Source organism: Parus major, chromosome Z, assembly GCF_001522545.3.
Source record: "Parus major isolate Abel chromosome Z, Parus_major1.1, whole genome shotgun sequence".
Lineage (NCBI taxonomy): Eukaryota > Metazoa > Chordata > Aves > Passeriformes > Paridae > Parus > Parus major.
The window spans coordinates 38442064-38464704 of NC_031799.1; the positions used below are offsets into that span (position 1 = coordinate 38442064).

The 22641-nt window shown below is 39.1% G+C and overlaps 1 protein-coding gene across 1 annotated transcript; it reads right to left on the reverse strand.

Annotated features, from left to right (window-relative positions):
* Window positions 1-6621: 6621 nt before the first annotated feature.
* Window positions 6622-15635, reverse strand: FAM240A (family with sequence similarity 240 member A). The gene is made up of 3 exons (XM_015652423.2): window positions 15548-15635; window positions 8249-8393; window positions 6622-6930 (listed from the first exon to the last, which is right to left on the reverse strand). Exons 2-3 carry the CDS (start codon window positions 8386-8388, stop codon window positions 6852-6854), a joined length of 219 nt encoding a protein of 72 aa, XP_015507909.1. The 5' UTR covers window positions 8389-8393; window positions 15548-15635; the 3' UTR covers window positions 6622-6851.
* Between the last annotated feature and the right edge of the window lie 7006 nt (window positions 15636-22641).

Consider the following 22641-nt stretch of genomic DNA (forward strand, 5'->3'; position numbering starts at 1 on the left):
GCTGATTTCAGTTCACTTTTCTCTTTCGATAGACTACACATGCCTCCACTTTAAAAGATTATCTAAATAATGAAACACTGTGTAAATATTCTGACAACAGGATTTAATCTAGGTAAATCAAGACAGATAGACATAGCACTTTTTCTCAGCTGGCTCCTGCTCTCAACTTTCTAATTATAATAACCTTAAGCACCTTATGAAGTTTGATTCACATCACTTGGATATTAAATGAAATATTAGTTAGTGTAGGCTTAGAATAACATCAAAGCCCTTATAGATTTTCAGCATTATGCAAAACCTCTCATTTTCCTTTTGACTTAGAGCACCATGAAGATGATAGGTTGCATCCAATAATTACATCAGCAGTGTTCTTTCCTGTCCATGGGTAAGGCTGAGTCAGCATTTCTATTATAATCCCATCATTTCAGAAGCTTTTATTACTCGTCCATAAAAAATTGTTCTGGGATAGAATTTGGTATTAAGCTCTCATCCTGGCATAAAGAGAAGAAAAACTGTTTAAATGCTTGGTATCTGCTTCCTGCTTTTAGAGATAGTATGTACATTTTAAAGCAGTCAGTCAGTGCCTGAAAAGTCTCTACCAGTTTTGCAATTCAAACCAGCTCTATTCCGACAGTGAATGTTGGCAGGTTGCTATTAGTCTGCATGGTGGATTTGTTCATTCTCCTTCCTGAAGCAGAGAAGGGACAAAGGGTCACAAATACAAAGCACTCAAATCTCGGAGTAAACTTTGCCAGTGACCTCTGACATCAGGGCTACTGCACTGACTCCTCTGACACAGAACAGTGGTGAGATTGTAAAAAGGAATATGTGCAAGGAGCAGGATGGGAATAAAAACAAGCCTCTGGGAAAGGTTCAATGCTTTTAAAGCAGCTACACAGATCTTATGCACTATGTATCTTATGCTCTGTGTTCACTAAAAAAAAATGGTTACAGAGGAGGATGAAGGGCTGAGGGAGTTTTTCACTTGCTCTGGTAGCTCACTTTGGGAACATGTATCCTAAAAGTTGGATGACCTTTCTGGGGTGAATTGAGTAGGGTGGGTTGAGGATATCACACTTATTCATTAGAAAAAAAATTGTGTTGAAGAATATGTTGTTCAGAGGAGTAAGTTACGAGATGTAAGTAGGGTATCCTGTGACAGCCTTTTATAAACCCTTCCTGTAAAGGGCTCACTCTCCAAATGGCTTCCAGCAGCTATAGACAGCAGGTTGTCAACAGAGAATAGCCCAGCAAATGCAAGGCTTAAACATAAAGAGCTGTGAGATAAGTGTAGTACAGCTGTCTTCTCTGGAGGCTCACCAACAGAACATGTCTTTGAGGACTGTAATTTGATTTTCCCTTCATACTGCAGGCACTGTGCTGTCTTTGCTTTAATAATAGAATCAGAAAATCACAATATCATGAATGTATAGATTGGTTGAATTTACCTTTATCTGTTCCAACCCCTTTGTTACAGGCAGGACATCTTCCACTAGACTAGGTTCTATGTAACCTTGAACACTTTCAGTGATGGGGTATCCACCACCACCCTGGGAAACATATTTCAGTGCCTCATGACCTTCACTAAAAAAAAAAATTCATTATCATGTGCAATCTAGATATACGCTCTTACAGTTTGAAACTATTGCCCCTTGTCCTGTCACTAACAGAGCATGGTAGTAATTTTCCATTTAAATACTGAAAAGTTGCAATGTGGTCCTTCTGTAGTCTTCTCCAGGCTGAACAATCTCAATTCTCTCAGCCAGTTTTCACAGGAGATGTGCTCCACTCTTGTGACCATCCTTGTGGTCTTCTCTAGACCCACCCTAACATATTTTCCTGTGCTGGGTCCCCAGAGCTAGATGCAGTGTTCAAGGTAGGGTCCCACTAGAATGGCAGAATCCTCTCCCTCACCTAGCTGGCCATGCTGCTTTTGGTGCAGCTGACTTTCTGGATTGCAAATGCACATTGCTGATTCATGTCCATTTCTCCATCCTCCACTATCCCCAAATTCTTCTTGGCAGGGCCTCTCTCAAGCATGACACCCCCCAGCCTGTGTCGATACAGGGTTGCTGTGATACACAGGGCCATTCTCAGAATGGCATTCTCATCTGAAGGGACATTCAAGTCTGACCCATAAATCAAAAGGCCATTCAAAAAGCTATCTCTATTTTCACATATATTGTAATGGATATGATGTAATGGATATGATATTTCTCATCAACCTTGAAACTTCAGAATGCCATAACCAGTGCTGCTTGTAGGCTGTTAAGTCAGTTTGACTGAGTGGTCTGAATTCAAGCAAGAAGAGGGTGGCCACAATTTTTATCACATGGAAACATTTTATGTGAGTATATGGAAACTCACACAATGCTCTGACTTAGGGTCCAGACCCATCTCTAAAGTAACTTCTGCAGAGCAGTAACTGCAGATCATTTGTGGTTAACATGCACATGGGTCAGCTGAGACCAGCAGTGATGCCTGGGAGAGGCTCCATGAGTAACCTGGAAGGTTTACAATAAGAGCTGTAATCAACATTAGGCCATCAGCCAAATCTCCTCAAAACTCTTTAGTTTTAGACATTACCTCTTAGTCTTTAACTTCCCTTCCCAAAGATATCTATCTTGCTTCTCCAAACTTTTGTGGTGAGAATCCAGTTACATAAATAATGTTTCCCTTCACCTACAGTATATTTTACACCTCTGGCACCTTTCCTGGACCAGTGTGGGATGCTTTTGTTTTTCTGATCTGTTAGAAGAAATTGTCTATGGATTTTAGTTCCATCTGTAGTGCTGGGCTACTTTAGTGAATTACATTATCTGTGTAGAGCCTGACTTTGTACCCTACACAGGTACTGTGACTCTTTCTGACCTCTGGCTCTGACCCATCTTTCCACTCCCCCTCCACTGTTTCTGTACTGTTTACACAGTGAGCTCTGTGTGCCTGGGATTATCTTTCACATTGCTTGTGTATGGGATCAAAGTCTCTGAGGTAGCCTGTAGGCTTTTCTAGAGTGCAAAACCACTCGGCTTTGCTTAATTTACACTAAAAACAGAACATTGGAGATGAACTTGGTATTGTGTGGTGGGTTTATTTCACTGCTGGCCACTTCAGGCACCTCAGAACTGGCCAATACTTCAGCTTCTTCTCCAGTGAATGTGGCTAGAAGCCCAAAGAGACATAGCTGCACAGATGTGAAGTGGGTGTATATTAGGAAGCAATAAACCTTTGGGAGTCACACTGAAGACAGCCTGCTGGGTGATGCTGCACTGGGTCTGCAGACCATCTCCCTTTTTCCTGACCTGTGACAATTGTTCAAAATCAAAATCTGGCTGCAGTGGCTGTGTTATGTTTATTTGCTCCTTAATTAAAGACCTCCAGAGAGATCCTTGGTTAAAGAAAGACATTGATCAGGAGGGACTCCTGAGTGAAGAACTGTATTTAAGCTATCTCAGTTTGGTCTTGGCTAAGAAGTCTGTTAAGTTACTGACAGAGTCATTCTTCACAGCTGTCAGCCCTTATCCATGCACTAGGAGGATCATTAATATGACTAAAATGGAGCATCTGTCACTCTTGTGCTAACAGGGAGCATACTTCCCATAAATGCTATGTAAAGGGAGCTGGGTGGTGTGTGTTTAGTGTTTGCTTCAGAGAATGGTAAAGTTTTCCCAGATTTGACTTTCATCACTGCTGCAAGCTTTTTCAAAAAGTTCTGTGTCATGCATTTGTAACAAGAAAGTGATGTGCATTTTCTTGCTACTCAGTGTCAGGATGAAGCAAAGGAATGGCAAAATTACAAAAGCTAGGAAGATAAGCAAGTACCTTCCACATTTTAATTGCAAAGCTAATAAAATCAGGTTGGCATAAACTCAACATCTCTTGCTGTTAAACTCAAAAGCAATGTGAAAATCTGGATAGAAAAAAAATAAAAGACATGAAGTGTGTCTTCAAGAAGCTATTTTATAAACATTTGAATTAAGTTTAATTCAAATGTTTAGTTTTAACTGTTTAGTTGAATAACGCACTCCTCTGAAACCGCATGTTGGTGGAGAATTGTCTGAAGAGCACCTAAGCATCCTCTCTAGCCATAATGAGGTTTTACAAAACCTGGCTGATTTTATCAGGTTTTACTTGATGACTTTTCCAGTCCTACAGTAATGTTTCTCTAGTCCTTTTTATAATGTCATTGCTCATTTCTGAGTATCACAGATATTGCAGTGATTTTGGGGTTTTTTTGTTTTGTTTTGTTTTTTGCCTCCTTTTAATTTCTCTTGTGACCTTCAAGGTAGAGAGAAGATTTATATTTTTGTTTTGAAATTGCTAGAACCACTTTTATCCTGGGGTCTGCTCCAGCTTCTCCTAAGATTGTTACTTGACATTTAGATTTAAATTTTCATGCTTTCACACTCTTTATTTCTGCTGATTAACTCTAGATTATTTCTGAATATGTATATTTTTTGTGTGGTATCTTACAAAACTCTTAAGTAAATTAGCCCTGCATTACCCTGGTGAGTTTTGTGTCAAAACATGTTGTAATATTCAAATAAATGAAGATTACAGGGCCCAAAGTCCCGAATCCACTGTGGAAACTGAACTTGAAATAATTAATATAAATACTGGAGACTATAAAGCTCAAAGGAAAGTGGCTTAACTCTGGAAATATATTTTCAAAACTCCTCTTGGCTTTTGGGCTGGAATAGATGCATCCTGTAAAAAATAATTTCCTTTTTATAATTTTAAAGAGATGATTTTAGGGTGTTCTAGATTGATAAGGACTTATTCCGAAGCATTCTTAAGTCACCACATAACCATGCATGTGCAATGAGGAACTGGGATGGAAATCACTTCCTGGCACATTTTTTTCTCAGCTCACTGTGGCTTTTCCTCATTCTAATTTACTTCATGAGAAGACTAGTAAGAAGGATCTCAACTATGTGAGAAGCAAACAGAAGCTTATTCCAGGGCCATGGCTTTAATTTTTAAAATATGCCAACTCTGACTGCCTCTGTTTTTCATCTTGTGCCATAACTTACACAATGAATGAGAGGCTGGAAAATGTTTTCCTTAACTCAGTTCAAGCTCTGATTTCAGCCAAAATGATATAAATGCCAAAACTGTTTCATGATGGAGTAGAACTAAAGCTTCAGTAAGCACCAAGCATAGACCAGGATAGGTGAATTGAAACGTGTTAACTGACATTTTCAAAGAAATCTATTTTTTACTATAGCCCAGTATTAAGTTGTGAGGCTCTCTGGTGATTGCTTCCTTAAGCACGGCTTTACTGTAATTATAATGTGGTCCTTCGTATTCACAGTTGATGTTACTTTTAAAATTGCTTAAGAATAAGAATAAACTCGAGAACATGGGCTTAGCAACTTTTTTCTGCTGTCTGTCAAACATGCTTTCAAGTTTGGGGACCTGCTGACACCTTGATTTCTGTGTTAGTGCTCCAAGGTCATAATTTTTTTCATGATTTTATGAATTCCTGAGGCCTTCCAAACATTATTTGTGTTTAAATTCATATAATAAATTTTGTTTGGCCTTGGGATGCACAAAAGTGGATTTAAAAGGTGATAGATAAAGAGGGGAAAAAATAACACTTCAAATTTTTGTTTCGATTTAAGAAGAGCAGATTTTATAAATATTGTGAAGCTCCAAACCCTTCTATTATTCTCTTCTTGCCTCACTGGCAATTCAAATCTTCTTTGCTTTGAACGAATATGAATTACCAGAGTGGCAGTGAAACAGTCCTATAAAAAGAGACTAAAAGGTTAAGCGATTCAGGGAAGAGTTTTTTAGCATGCTCAAAACAACAATGCTTTAGCTTACAGTACATTACCCTAATCATTTAAGGTGATGCAACAAAGCAGCCACCTTAAAGAGGAAGTGCTTTGATTGCATCACCCGACTGCAATGCTTTCATATTGTTGGAGGAAATGCCACATTTCCTCATGAAGCATTAGGAAGGGAACAAGAAACATTTTTGACTAATGACAAATGTGTGAGAGGAAAACTGCCAGATTCTGAAAGTACTGGTCTTTAAGGAATAAATACTGGGTCTTAGAGGGAAAGAGTGCTAGAAGAAAAAACATGCTGGTCACTCATGATTGCAGACAACTGTGGAAGTGCACCAAGCTACTGTGTGAAACAGAGGTATCAATCCACCTCTAGACAAGCCAGATCAGGTACCAGAAACAGAGCTTAGAGTTGTTCTACCAACGCTGATATAGTGTCTCATGGTAGCTAAAATGGCTTGACTAAGTTAATGTGGGTTAATCAGGCAGCTCTTGTAGGTGTCTCACAGAGACTGTTTATCAATACATATATGTTAGCAACATTACAAGTGACTTCTAACATAGCAACTAGGATCTGTAGCTCCCACCACTTTGGGCTTCACTAGTTGTGTGGGATCTGCTGGAATTGCACATGTCCTATATTCCTTAGTCTGCATTGGGCTGTGTTGCATAAAAAATTAAAATCTCTACTATTCATTAAACCATCGAAATTCATTATATTGCAGTCAGTCTATACAGAAACGGAAAATGTTGAGGAAATGCTTTTGCAGAGCACAACTGTGAAATGAAACTCTTTTCCCAGGCATCTATGTGTCAGTGAACCATGATTTATTAGGGTTAAATACTTCAGAGTGCTACATTCTCCATTTATCAAATGAAGGGACAGATGCATAATCTTAAAAGCAGCAATTGACATTTCACGTATGAAACTTCTAACAACAGCTAATTAATAATAGCTCATTTAAGCTACAAAGTAAAGCTGACTTCAGCTTTTGCATCACACTTTCCTACAAAACAGAATTTTTTTCCCCCAAACGTGTAATGAGTGTGGGCTCTTCAGCTGGATGAGTCTTCAGACTGGGTCCTCAACATCTTTATCCGCTTTTCCAGCCTCTCCATCCATTCATTTCTGAGCCTAGGGACAGAAACATGGATCAGCTTGTCCCTGTAATTTTACATGGAATGGATTTATACTCTTGATCTTTTCCACTGATAATATTCTTTGGTGCTTTTTCCTAATTTTCATGCAAATTTTCCTGCCCCTTTAGAGCTCTTTGCTGTATGACACTTCAGGACAAGCTCTTAAATGTGAGGGATCTCCTGAGCTTTGTGGTTCATCTCCATCTCCAGTGTGCCCTCTCTCGGGTCCTGTGTGCCAGAGTGACTTGTCACCTGCACTGGAGATTGCCTGCTGCCACCTGCTGGGTCACATCACCCAGCACTTCCCCAGCCTCCATCCTCTGTCCGTGCTCAGCTTGGAGACACTGCACATGTTGATGCTTCTGTTAGACCCATAGCAGGTAGCTTTCAGTAATATGTGGCCCTTTATTTTCTTTTTGATTTTCTACATGCCACAGAAAGACTTATTCAAATAGAAAAGAGAGTTATTTCCAACTGGGGAGTTGTAACATTGAGATTACGTTTCTTGCAAATGGATAAAACATTCTGGAAACTAATTCTAGTGTTCCTTCAACAAGGGTTAGTAATGTAAGGCTGTCCTTGAGCTTAATTTTTCAAGTATCGTTGCAAAGATAGCTATGAGGAAGACTTTGGAAAATTGCTTTCTCACTGGATGAACATTATATGGAGAACATATGATAAATAACAAAACTATATATCTTCTCATATGCCTTCAGCTTCTGGAGAGTAGATGTGAAGTAAAACTCTGCTGATCTTGCTGCAGACTGCACTTTCTTGCAGTGACTCATCAAGTGGAATGTGACTGAATAAGGTAGATATGGCTATGGATGGTGGTTGCCTTAGTCAGTATGCTTGGACCATCTGCTTTATAATGGACTTACCATTAGCAAATTAAACCTTATTAAATTAAATCTTAAATAATTCAAACTATTTGCTTGTGAAAGCAAGGCCACAGAGAAGGAAAGTGGGCCAGGTACACATCTGTACTAGCTTTTGTCTGTTTATGTTTTTTTAATGTAAAACATAGGCCTTTACAGCCAAGACAAGTCTGCAGTGTTAAATATTGTCCTGGTAATTTCATTAAGATCTATGCTTGGACTCATTTATGGAACAAGAATGAATTATTCTCCCATCCTATGAAGACATGGTTCAAACACATTAGCATTACATCTTACTTTGGGAAGCTATATAATTTTCTATAAATCTAAATTACTTTCAGATTTCAATTCATGACTTAAGTATAGGTATTACTTTAAAAAAAAAAAAAATTACAATGCAAACTCAAGTAACCTTTCTGGATGCAGATTACCCACTTTGTCAGAGCACTTCTTCGCTGACGTTCTTTTTCACTTTGCAGATATTGAGTTTGTTGTTCAATGGTCTTTTCCCAGAAGTTCCTCAGGTCACTGGTTTCACAACCCCGCACTTCATGGCGCATATATTGGCTATTCATTTTCTCTAAAGGAAAAATTTGAAAAAACTGTATGACAAGTTACTACTGGTTCCTCATCTGTTTTCATCGCTAAAGCACATTCTCAATGTTTTGGATTTTAAACATTAGGGTCACATAGTCTTTTTTTTAGTAGGATCAGGATAACTGTGGGCATGACTCACTATTTAAGTTTTTCTTTCCTAGCTCTGACACTTGAGGATATGCTGTGTAGAGTGATCTGAATTCTTACTTGTGTACCTAAAATATCTCTCACTTGACTATAACATTTATGTTCACAGTCAGGACACTGCTCTTGTATTCTGTAATTTAGCAATTAGGATACTTTTTACTGAACTCACAAATAAAATAATAAAAAAAATGGTCATATCTAATGGGATTTTTGGTCTCATTATTTTCATGTCTCTAAAATTTTGAAGTGACTATTGTTTTGATGGTTTTCCTTTAATCATTCTGGCACTTAGCTTTATTTGGAAATATAGAAAATTTATGTATTTAAAAGTATGCACATCATTTCATAAGATGCTGACTTGCAAAGCCCACTTTGTCTGCTAAATATTTCCCCCTCTTCTTCATTTTTCAAATCAGAGTAAATTCATTGAATGTATTTGTATATCTGTGACGATTCTGTACTTTCAGCTTTAGGTAATGTCATCATAAAATAAATTCTGGAGTGAATCTTATCCTAGGGAAAGAATATTTGTCTCAGGATGACTCTTTGTGGGCTAACAGGAAATTCCCTGTATGCCACATTGTAGCCAGAAAATGATATCATTACTTTCAAAATTTCATTAAATATGAAATTAGTATATCTTTCAAATTGCCGTGTGCTTTTGTGTGAACATGCCATTATAATATTTTCCAGAACATTTAATTTTTTTAACAGGTATTCAGGGCTCTCTCATGCATTGTTTGAATTCAGGGAATTTATTTGTAATTTATTTTAATCAGACCCATCGAGAGATAGTAAACAAGTCCCTCAGGACTAGCTTGGAAAAGCTTGAAGAAACTGCTGCCATTCCCCTGCCAGGCATCGTAAGAAAGCACAAAACTGGGAACAGATAATCTTTGCATAATTGTCTGTTTTGTGAAAAATTGACAGGCACATTATAAAGACTCTGTGAGCAGAGGATGAAATTAGCCCTTTTGAAGAGGTCCCCTTTTTGTCAGGATTTCCCTGTAAGTCCCCCGTGGTTCCCTGTAAAACTTTCTCATGTCAGCTCATGGCCTCCAAATAATAGAAGCACAGTACCTGAGCCTGACTCTTGCAGAGAAGAATTACTGAATGTATTTTCCAGTCCTTTACAAATTATAGCTGGATGTATAATTGTCGACATTAGTCTGTAATGTGAATTGTAAGTATTGCTGAAAACCTCCAGCTGTGCTAGGGGATAACCAATTTCAGGTCAAGAGGTTCACTTAATGCAAGTGCATGTTTCCATAAAATATATGTATTCTATAAACATCCACATATGTATCAATGCCAACCTAAATATTTCTTCCCAGGTGGCAGTTACTATACTTTTAAATGTTTTGTGTATTAGGAATAATCTTCAAAGGTATGAGAAAGCTATGATAAAAGCCATCTAAGTAAAACTAATGGACTTTCCACCCTAGGAGTTAATCTCCAAGAATAACTCTTCCTGGAGTGCAGGAAGAAAAATCTCCCTATATACCTGGGGCTTCAACATAAACTGCCAGGAAATAATGTCTTCAGGTTTCTTCATCAGAAGAGATAGCAAAGCATAATAGCTTCATCCTTCTGAATTATAATGAATTCCTGTCTAACATACTGTGGAAGCATCTTTTATATACATATATATGAGGGCAAATATCATTCCTGAATAAAGCAAAATTATGGAACTCATTGCTACGAGGTGTAATTGAGCTCAAGCATATACTTTCAGAATACATATATCCTTTACTGGTTTTTAATGTTATGCCTCCTGATTTGATTGTATATGTTCTTGGTACTGGATTTAATACATTTTATGTGCCTTTCCAACACCTGCCCCCACAGCAAAATATCACAAGGAAAAAATTTAAAGCCACTAAAAGAGATATTCAGAAGTAGTTTCCATTGGCATTCACTTTACATCTGATGCTGGCAGTATTTAGAAGAATGTTCTCTGTGGAGACCACAAAGTGTTTGTTTGTAATATTACCCATTACAGCTTTGGGGGCATTTTTTTTTTTTTCAGCAGTGTGAAGTGGGACAGGGACAGGAATTAGTACTTTTATCTGTCTATCATCTGTGCTATTTTCTTTGTGTGTGCTTGATCAGGTACACTAAGAGCATTGTTCAAGTCATTCTTCTTTCCTGACCTTTTATATTGTGTTAATAAATGGATATCTTGATTCCAAATTTTCTCTTCCTCAGTTCTTAATATTCTTTGTTCTCATTTCCCTTAAGGCTGGAGAACACTCAAATGTATACAATTAGGTATCAAAGTTACTGAACACATGAGAATTTCTGCATTATTACTGATCCTTATATGTTCTTGATAAACACAATATATAAATATGTCAGCATTTGCTTCTCTGAACTGTAGAATCACTTTATCCTAAATTACCTTATATTTTGAACTATCTGTTTGAGCCCATTCATGGTGGTTGTAATGAACTGCACAATACCTCCACTGAAATAATTCACATGGTTTCTTATGTCTTTATGCATCATGTGTATGGATGTTTGAATTCACCTCTGTCCTGCCATCCATTTCATAAAACGTAAACCTTCAGTGCATGTGAGCAGTCAGGGATATCAGACTAAGTCTATCACTATTTCTCTAGCTATCATATTTTTCTCTCCTACTTCAGCTATTCTCAGAGGAGTGTAACAGGACTTAAGCCTGTATCATGACTTTGCAGCAGCAGTTATCATCTGGAAACAGTTTATTTTCATGCCTTGAAGCCTCATTCGGAGTAGTTAGGATAAGGGGCCTCATTTAACAGGGAAAGAGAAGAATGGAAAAGATTTCATGGAAGCAGCCTCCAAAGCAGCCTGAGCAAATAATCTCAGTATGAAGGAACAGGTGAGCAGATATATACTTTTAAATCGCATAGGGAGTTGTGATGCACTTTTATAGACCTTACAGTTAGTTCTGACTTAAACCTCCTGCCACAGCTAGGACTAAATAAGCTTTTTTTAAGCCTCTAGTGACAATCCTTCAAGAGAACAATAGTGAGAGGCTCTTTCTGGTAATCTTCTCTGACAGAGGCCTGGTTACAAGCCAATGAACAAATGTAGGTGCTCTCAAATGAAAGGAAGAATGTGATAAACTCTAGGAAGGCTTTATCCAACTTATGATAATGATGATTGCTTACTTTTAGATTTAATAATTTTAGATCAGGTTGGTATTATCTAGCCTCCGTTTGCTAAAGGAGGTCTTAGAAAGTTACAGAAGCTGTCACACTAGTACTATAAGTCAAAAATTATGTTGGTAGAACAAAAGAAGAATGTAAGATCAATTTGATGTGACATCTTGACTTCTTTGTGAAAGAAAAAAAAATCAATAGTTTGAGGCTGAAACTCACTGTTTCTGGGAGAAAACACTACCACCAGAAACACTTCTTCATGGAGAGAATTGGGAGTCAAAAGTTTCTTAGCCAGAAGAAAAAATGTACAGAAAGGTGTGGATTTTCTTCCTCTAGTAGAACACATTGTGATAGGAAATGTATTTTTAAGATTTACAAAACTTTTAGTGAGTCAGGAGAGTGATTTTTTTCCTCCTTTTGTTTCTTACAAAGCACAATCAGTCAGAGTTTTCAGGATTTTATGCATTTCTCTAGAAATAATACAATATTTTATTGTTCTGACTTTTCTTGGATCATGGTTTGTGACTTTGGTTGTTACATATGCATTGAATGAAAAAAAAAATCAGGAGAGAATACTATCTATGGTAATGGTACAGTTTGATGTAAAAACAATCAGAAATCTGTTTTGATTTTGGAAAATAGGACTAGTGATCATATTCATGATTTCCCTCTTTTTCCTTGGGTCTAGGATATGTCATTTATTTCTGCTTCTGCAGTGGGCAGAAATTCACATCTCAAAGGGCTGACTGATGCTTCCTTTGAGATCCTGCCTAGGGGAAGGAACCATGCTGGTTTCAAGTCTAACTTGGGTGTCCAGACCCTGATTAAAACTCTTCAGAGGCAGAAGAGAGCACTTTAGTTTAATCCCCTGTACCTTTTGGTTTGTGTGGCCTGTTGCACAGTGCAGTTTATGTCATGAGCAGCCTGAGCCTTGAAGCCACTCATGAGCAGCTTGTGGGAGAGGTTTCTCACAGCTTGCTCTCACAGCTTCCTCTTCCTCTCTGCCTTGTTTGTGAGCAGAGACAGGAGGAGATGATCTGGAGCACCAGCCTGAGGATAGGGAAGACTGCTATGGTCTTCTGGTGCGCACAAGTCCCTAACTGCCCCAGTCTCTTCCAAAACCTCATTAGTTATCTCATCAGCAAAGATATGTGATTTTCCATGTGTACTGTATGATTTCATTTTCATTTGCAGTTTGGCATTACTATCTATGCTTTTCCTTTGTAAACAGTATTGTCTGGAGTTTGCTGTGAAATGAGGGAATTCTAGGCAAGTTATTTATTCTGCCACCAGTAATTCCTAGTTTGGCAGAATCTGAAGGACATGGTCTTACCAGAGGATATTCAGTCAGGGAGTTGTTCTCTGGGTATAAATTTCAGTCAATTTAATTTGACTTCTCCACATATTGTGAATTTTCTGTGCATGAAAATGACAGCCAAACTGACACGTGACTGAGCAATACTAGTAGGAGTTACAGGTGTGCATCTAGCAAATTATTTCTAACAGGCACGTTAAACAGTTTTAAAATTTGAAAATGTTTTCACTCAAGCGCTATGTAACAGTCTCTATTCAATCATTATCCTTTTTCCTAATTCCCACAATCTTTTATTGCTTTTCTGTGAAATGTGATGGATCTGAGACTATTTTTTCTAATAAGGAGAATAGTTATTCTTCAAATGCTTTGCAGTGGTAGAAAATTTGGACTTCTGCTCATATGACACCTTTATGACAGACAACAAACATATTAAGGCTTGTGGTAGCTACATGGGTCTTGCATTTCATACTACTACAGTGTCAATATCAATGTGTTTGAATGCCATGCACTGTGCTTTATTCTGTCTTTCTCATCTAGTGGGCTTCAGTCCTTTTCATATGCTTCCACTTTTCTCTGGATATTAGACACCCAAATAATGGTGTGATCAAACTGGAGGGAACTGATTCTGTGTATTGCTTTTATGTACTACAGGGCTCAGAAGTCCTCTGGCTGAAGATTAAAATTCTTAAAATCTTTTGAACAAAACACTTGAGGAATCAATATTTTCATTTCCCTACAGGTAACCCATTCATTTATTTCTATGCAAGTTCTGCTCCCATGCCTGCTTCTTATATTTTGCTATTTGCTGCCTTGCATCCTGCACTGTCTCTTCTCCCCCAGCCTTGCAGCCAAGGGGTTTTGTGAATGGTCCCTTTGTTTTTCCCTTCTCTGACATCATGTCTGTTGAGTTTCCTCTCTTGCCCTCCTCACCTCCCTTGCCAGCCCTCCTGCCTATCCTGACTGATTTGGACCTGTTCTTTCAGATACCTTTCTGTCTGGTTTCCCCACCTCTGTTGTTCCATCTTAAAAGTGTCTTTCCACTTCTTGCTTGAGTTGCATTTGATAGAATGATGGACTAAGTTGAGTTGGAAGGGACCCACAAGGATCATTGAGTCCAACTCCCAACCCTGCACAGCACCAACCCCAAGAATCACACCATGTGCCTCACAACATTGTCCAAATCCTTCTTGAACTCTGTCAAGCTGGTACTGTAGCCACTGCCCTGGGGATCCTGTTCCACTGCCCAAACACCTTCTGTGTGAAGAATCTTTTCCTATATCCAACTGAAACCTCCTGGCACAGCTTCATACTATTCCCAGTGTTCTGTCACTGGTTGCAAGAATGAAGAGATAAGTGTCCCTTCTCTTCCTCTCATGAGGAGGTTGGAGACTGCAATGAATTCTTTCCTCAGTCTTCTCCAGACTGAGAAATGAGGTGACCTCAGCTGCTTCTCATAAGACACTTCTTGCTTCAGACCCTTCATCCTCCTTGTTGCCCTCCTTTGGATGCTCTTCAATAGCTTAATGTCTTTTTCACACTGTGGTGCCCAAACCTGCACTCATGCAGGTATTACTAAGCTATCCCTGGATAATCTTTTCTTCACCCCTCTGTTACCCAGGTTTTCCTACTCCCTGCCTCTGTCTCTCCAGGGTGGCTGCCTGCATTCCCGTGCATCCTGCCACCAGCACACACAAACAAGACTGTGATGGCAGTTGCACAGAGGTGAGCAATAACCAAACAGGTATTCAAAAGTGATATGCAGTAAAAAATTCCCAGATGTCTTTCCTGAGCTTTCTATAGATTTGTTTGACTATTATTGACTTTTAATTTTCAGTATCTAAGGCATATTTAAAGTGGCTGTAGTTTGCTCATGAGATCAAAAATTGTTTCTGATCATTAGACTTTCCCCACTGCTGGATGCATTTAAAGCCTGCCCCTATGAACTACTGAATTAATAAGATCAAGTATATAGAATAAATTAATATTTATTAGTCAAAGATCTCGAATGCACTTTGCTTTGTTGTTTGATTTTTGAGTACAGGAAGACTCGGTGTAGGATCAAAGAAGATAAATTTTGCCCAGGGCTCATGTTCTCTGTTAGATCATCTAGTTCAGAGAAAACATGCAAGAGAAACCTATCCTCTGAATGGTGAAGGTGTCTACCATTGAATTAAAATGCCTCACAGTAGCAGATCACTGTTAAAAAGCCTTTGAGAGATGAGTGTGTGTGTGTGTGTGTGTGTGTGTAACCTTGGCTAGCATTAGCCCATCAGCTGAGAATGTACAGCCATATCTCTTAGTGTTTTATTCAGGATTGTGACATGGAAATTATCTGTAAATATCTTTTCTGTATCAATGCTACTCAGCTTCCTTAGAATTCTGTTAAACTGGGCACTCTTCCCTGGCATTTTCCTCACACTCTCATCTTTCCTAGAATATACTTTAGTAAGAATCAAAGTTAGAGAACAAACACATTTCTTGCTGACATTATTAGGGAAAACTCATTACAATAAACAAATACTTCCTTACCTTTGGAGCAGGACTCTTCTTGCAAATAAATTCTCTGTATGACACAAACAAATGAGGAATATTGCCACTGCAGCCGTGGCTTCTCCAGTGTCACAGGGCAATAATGAAATGCATCCCTCGGTACTTTTTATTTGAAGTGGGGGTAACATAAATCCTTCATCATATCAAGGCTATTTTGAACAGAACCAGCAGCGAGATAAGATCATTTAATGAACTTTGCAGCCCCCTGCCTGAGATGACCGTGAAACACAGGGACCCTTGAGACCATGCATCCCTCCCACACTGGCAGATACTTCAAAGAGCATGACTTGGCAAGTGATGGGAATTTTCTTTAAAATGCCTGCTAGTGCTATCCATTTTAATAATCTTCCAATGAAGCTTGAAAAATTCCACACTACTGTCTTAGCTGTAATGGAGGCTGAAATGGTGTGACAAATCACACTTGGTTTTGCATTACAGGGTGACTTACAGAAGTATGCGCTACTTTGGTGTTGTTAATCTAAGGATGTGTGCTTGATTATGACCTATCACAAAATCTGCTCTCTTCAAGGTAATTGTCATAGGAATTGTCTGTATGTTTAGCGTTATCTCACAGAATACATTAAAGCAGCACTAGTTTTACCATTTGGAGTTGTTATAAGTCTATTACAGATGAATGCTTATATCATTACATTTCATTTTCTGAGGAAAATGCTTTGTAGGTTTGGCTGATGACAGATGTATGCACTTGTCTCGGTTTTCATTAAATCCATCTAAATTGCTATTATACCATATGTGATGCTGGCTTAAGTAGTTCTTATACAACTGCTGGTTATTTTAACCTCCCTTGTAATTTTTTCAGACCCCAAGTAGCAAAAGCAGCACCCATCAGATGGATGCTTTCTGTAGTTCATATTTGCTTATTTACTTTTTCTGCAGTTTCCTTTACAGCAGAAAAACCCTGTGCAAAACATAGCAGCTATAACCTTTTTCTGTAAAGGAAAATTCCAACTATTTCCAAAACCTGGTAAATGCATTTAACTCCTTAGAAACAGTACCTATTAGCTTTCTTTGGTGTGTCATTCCACCCCATGTCATATGAGAGCACAGAAATCAACTTGTCCCTCCATACATGAGACAACAGTGGTAATGTAGTCTCAGAACTTTAGGACCATTATACATATGTGACATTGAAAAAAAAATAACAACATATTGTAGGTTAAGCTGATTACTCTATTTTTGGAAAAATAGCTCAAATTCTGAGTGGCTTTAGAAATCACAAACAAAAACAATCTGAATACTAAAATAATATTGTATTATAAAAAGAGGTGGAAGCCCAGGCTTGATAGAGAAGTGGCACTTACCACCATGGTGCTGCAGAACAACAGAACTGCTTCATTGCCATTTGACTCACAACTTGAGTCAAGTTGTGGAATTCCCTTTTTACTACATCTTGCTAAATTTGAAATGAATTTGAGGGTTTGTTTTGTTTCTAATGTTATGATGTAGTCAATATCTTCCATAAACTTTTGCAAAGGTCGATTTTCAGGAGGGAGCTTCAGTGTCCAGGCTTCATCAGATCAGAACATGTGTTTCTGTTCAGATATTCTCTAAAAGCATTGACATTTGTGCAGTTTAGATGCCCTGTGTAAAGGACAGCCAAAATGTGATAAGACATAGCACACACTCTGGTCATCTGCACTGGATTAGGTACATTGTTTATTATACTTACTGACTGTATTTACAATGAACATTTCATCTGTGCATTCACAGTGACCTCTTGTGCAAGACAAATGGTGCATCCAGAAATCCTGGACAGAACAAGTACTCTGCTGGGCTACCCATATGTGAAAAAAAGTTCAGGTCACAGTCGATTGGAAAAGCACAGTTCACTCTCAAAAGCAGGACAGCTTTTATATACAGCCGGGAAAATATTCAGGCTGTTTGTGCACCTCAACCCTTGTTTACTTCATAAGCAAATCTCAGAGCTGCTTACCAGAAACTGCTGGTAAAACAGCTCTCATCTCTAGTTTGCAAAAGTTCTTGTAAGCACCTGCTTAATGTCATTAGCAGAGACCACAGAAGAATTTGCAAAATAATGGATGGAATGCAAACCTTTGGAGCCCTTATCTGCAGGAATCAAATCCTGTCTTGGTGTTTTGACTCTATGCCGTTGTTCATGTGTGGGAGAGCTGGAAATAGATGTAGAAGTCAGCTCTTACTCCTGCACAAGTAATCCTGGTACATTTGGTCCATATTTTGTGAGCCTGGACCCTTCACTCTGTGGGTATTCTTAGACCTGATGCTAAAGGAGAGGAGGTAAAAGGAGAAGGTATTTCACAGAACCTTGCCAATTAAGTAAACATCTTATGCTTGAGGAAATAAAATCCAGAGAGGTAAGTTTTTTAAGTAACTACTGTACCATGTTGTTGGGGTAACTTCCTTTGATATTCACTGTGCACCTGATATTCACAACCTTCTTGCTCTGGATTGGTGCAATGGCAGCTAGAAAGTTGTGAAGAGGGATTTCTGTCACTACTGGGCTACGTCCTCCTTAGTCCAGGAGCAGCACAGATGACACCAGTTTTAGCAGCCCTCTCCAAACTTCACAAATTCCAGAATGGAGCAGATTACTTATACAGGAAGTAGGAGTCTAATCAGTTTAGGTGTCTATCTGTAGTGGCTGGACCCTGTATAGATTCCAGACACCCATCACAGCCTCTCTATCACTCTCCTTCACCAAAGGACAAGGGAGACAAAATGTAATGAAGGTTCATGAGCTGAGATAAGGACTGGGAGTGATCATTCACCAAATAGCATCACAGATAAAACGGACTGAATTGGGGATATTAATTGAATTTATTAACTACAATATCAGAGCAGGATAATGAGAAGTAAAGTATATTTTAAAACACCTTCTCCCTCCTTCAACTCTACTTCTTCCCCTCCAGCAGCATGGGGATGTGGGGAATGGGTGTTACAGTCAGTTCATCACACATTTGTGCCCTTGTTCAGGGAGAGTAGTCCTTCCCCTGCCCCAGAGTGGGGATCCCTACCACAGGAGAGAATTCTCCACAAACTTCCCCTGTGTGAGTCCCTCCCATGGGAAACAGTCCTGCACAAACTTCTCCGATCTAGATCATGTGGTGCAGTCTTCCAAGGACAGGCCACAGGGTCACAGGTGCTGCCAGAAAATCTGCTCCAGTCTGGGCTGCTCTCTCCACAGGTCTTCCAGGAGCCTGCTCCAGCCCAGAGGCCTCCTAAGGGCTCACAGCCTCCCCTCAGGCATCCACCTGCCCTGATGTTCATCTCCTCCATGGGCTGCAGGTGGATCTCTGCATCCCCATGGACCTCCATGGGCTGCAGGGGCACAGCTGCCTCACCATGGGCTGTGCCAGGGGCTGTGGGGGAATCTCAGCTCTGGTGCTTGGAGTGCTTCCTCCCTCTCTTTCTGCACTGACCTTGGTGCCTGCAGGGTTGTTCTTACTTATTCTCACTCTGCTTTTCTCTGGCCACTCTTATATCTCAACAATAATTTCTTTTTCTGTTAAATATGTTATTCCAGAGGCGTTGCCATCATTTCTAATTGGCCCAGCCTTGGCCAGTGGCACATTCATCTTTGAAGCTGCCAGGGATTGGCTTTGCTGGATATAGAATTTCTCACAGAAGCCACCTTATATCCCTCACTGATGCTAAAACCTGGCCACAAAAACCCAACACACTACCTTCCCAGGAAAGCTGATTGTTAACTGGCTTTCATGCTTCTGTAAATATTTGCAGTGTGAGGTTATTAAAACCTGCCTTGGAAAACCACCAGTAGTCCTTTAGCAGGTCTAGCACTGCAGAGTGGAAGAGCAGGCAGGATGATCCTTGATGGACTGTCCTGTGGCCAATACCATGCTGGGGGCACGGTGTTTCCCTGTTGCACATGAACTGATTTGAATCCTGCTGTGTTGTGTTGGTCTCTCTGAGAGTACCTCTGGAGAAAACACATGTGCTTAAAAGTTTCTAGCTCTGCTGGGCTTGACACTGAGTGTTGGACTAAAAGTTGTCATGACTGGATAACTGAAAGAGGCACTTAATTTCACTGAGGTTTATAAAGCCTTTTTTTTTTTCTCTTGGGCCAAGCCTTGGATTGGGTGGTTGTGATTATTAAAATAACACTAAAAAAATCAGGATTAAGTAGGAGCTGGAGTTTCAGTTGGCATACAAGAATATGTTTTATCTAAACAGGATTTTCTCTCTGCATTCTCAATGGTGCCTCCATCACATCATCCGTGCGTTTGACACACAATTGTTTTCTTTATAAATACCTCTTATAGGATAATCTCAAGGTCAGTAAAGTAGCAGATTGAAGAGTTTACATGTTTTATTAGCAGAATAAAACTTATTAGCACCAGTTACATGACACCTGAAACATTTACAGAGGCTGCTTAGTGTTTATTGTAATCATGATGTTGCCTCTGCACAATCAGAAAAATTAGATATATAAGATTTACTAGTAGCATTTAGTAATTCTCTTATTAGTTGCCTGCCTGCTGATTTTTCATGGTTCTATTTTTTCTGGGACTGTGAAGTTTTCAAGTAGTTTATATTGTATCAAGCTGAAATTTAGGCACTGGAGTTCCTAGATACATGGATGCTCCCCATGGAAGTGTAATTAGCCTGGCTCTGTGCACTGCAGGGGAGAATTTTGCTGCAAAAGAAAGAAGAGGCTGCTGGTGTCACCTGCTCTGTCCTAGCATTTCTATGTGTTTGACACTACCTTCCAGTCCAAATGAAATTCTACAGTGACCTGTCCAGAAAGGCTTCTATGATGCGTTGGATTTGCCTGCAATTTTGACATGGATGATTTTCCATCTTATTATGACACTGGAGTTAGGAACAAAATTGCTCTAGACACCCTCAGGCATCAGTTTAATGAGTGTAGGAAAGAAGTTTTTGATCCTCTGTTAAAATCAGCCAATGCAGATCCTGCTCCAGCGCACATATTGTTCGAGCTTGGATTGGGGCGTAAAAATCTTGGGGAGAAACAATATCTCAGTGGAGTAAACAGCATCTTAAGAGTTTTTTAAATAGCATTATACTTCATATACAGCCAAATTTTAGGTGCTTTAGTTAAAAATAGTTGAATGGGTTGAACTGGAGCTGTTTGAGACATCCAACTTACTGCTAACAAATTAACAAAAGTCCACAGGGGATTTTTCATTAATTTTAATTTCCATGGGATGATGTCAGATACTTTGATGATAGGGAAGTAGAAATTTAAGGCAGTGTATTGATTGTATGACTTTTTGTCTTCATATCCCATAAAGCTTAAATGTTCAACCATTCTGTACCTCTTATAGAGGCAAATGCTATTTCAATATTTTCTCTATGGAAGCTCAAATCATCTTTGGATGAGTTTATTTTACTTGGGAAGAAGGTAAGGTAAGAAGAAGGATGATAGAGGCTTTTAAGAGTAATTTTCATGCTCGTGGATAAATCTGTGTTTGCAGTTTCTTTGTGAATACGTCAAGGATAGCTGTACCCTTGCTGTGCACCAGCTGAATCCTGGTTTTAACTCAAATTCTACTTAGAACCAAGCACAGATATACTTACTTTGCTTCTACCAATATATCAGAGGGAAGGGATCTGTGACTCAGGGCTTTACTAAGTCAGTTAACTGCGATGATAAGCAGGCTGCCTTTTGCTGATTCTTTGCTCCTGTTGAGACTACATCCACATTGAAAAAACTGACCAGACTTTACTCTAGTTGGCCTGAGAGTTTGATCATGAAGGTAGGATCTGAAGGCCCATTCTGCCTTTTTTCTGCTTCCTGGAAAGAAATCTGATTTAACTCTTACACTCAATCCTACAGATTGATATGAAAGGCCATCACCAACATGTTCCTTTTAAGCACTGGGACCCAAAACAACCATTAGCTCCCAGAACCTGCCATTATAAAAGTCTCTTGCTAATGCAGTCCTCAGCAAGCAGAGATTGCTGGCAAGATTACAAAATCACCAGGTGTGTGGTAAGTAAAACGTGAGTCATGGCAGATTAAGACCATGCAACTACTCAAGTACAAGGAGTGGCCTGGGCCATTACACAGCAGCACGCTTTGGCAAGCCCAGCACCACAGAATTTCTGCTTCTTTAGTTGCCAAGATCTGCTATGCAACCAGCTGGGAGACACAGATCTGTCATATGTGAAACAGCCAACTTTAAGGAAGGGTGAAAGCTGATTGTTGGAGTTTTTTTGTTTCTTTTCCTTTGCATTAAAGTATATAGCTAACTCAATCTGGATTAGATGATAAATAGTTTAAATGTGACTGCTATGGGCAATTAGACCATTTTGGCTACTTCCTAAGTAGGGATTGAAATGCCTAATATTTTGCATCAGAAGTTGAACCTTTTGTTCATAGTTGTTGAAAGAGGACCACAGTAACTTTAAATGTGACAAAAAATGGAAACGATATGTTGCATCAGCTACGAACATTTTTCTGAACATGAGCAGAATAAATTCTTTCCTTGTCTCTCGTATACACAGGTATTGATGATAAAATTTTAAACTGTTTAATGTGTCAGACATATCAATCAAATTAATGTAAGGATTTATTACATCCCTTATGGTTACTAGAAGAACCTTCCCAAGAATGTATTTTGCAAAGTCTTTAACTTGAAGACAAAATTTCTTCAGTACAAGTTTGACCTGTGCTGAAGTTGTCATAGAGCTTGTTTACCCAGAAATGACCTCTCTTTCTAGGAAATGAGTACAAGATTGAATGTAAGAAAATTCTTCAGAGACATGTCAGTGTGTGGGTGTGTTCTCAAAGCACATCCCCATTCTTAGCTCTGCTCCCTGGACTATTATGTTGTCTTCCTGCCTTGTGTACACAGAAGTGTTAGTGGAGAGGTGTGGGTGGTGGTCTCTAAATGCCCTGTTCCTGGTCTGTGCTTGTATCCTTCCTGTGTCAACACCTACTCTGCAGCTGTGGACCATGTTGTCTGCATGGTGTACACTAATGGATCTTGATGGATGAAGCACACAGTTCAGGTTTGGGAAAAGCCACCAGGAGGTGGCCCAAGAATAGATTTGACAGAAGAGAACAGTCTGCCTTTTATTACTCTAAC

Excerpts from the sequence above, each read along its gene's own strand:
- FAM240A (XM_015652423.2), bottom strand. The coding sequence starts at position 8,388 with ATGAATAGCCAATATATGCGCCATGAAGTGCGGGGTTGTGAAACCAGT. Across the intron at positions 6,931-8,248 it reads CGAAGAAGTGCTCTGACAAA|GCTCAGAAATGAATGGATGG; the intron begins GTGGGTAATCTG and ends TTCTGTCCCTAG.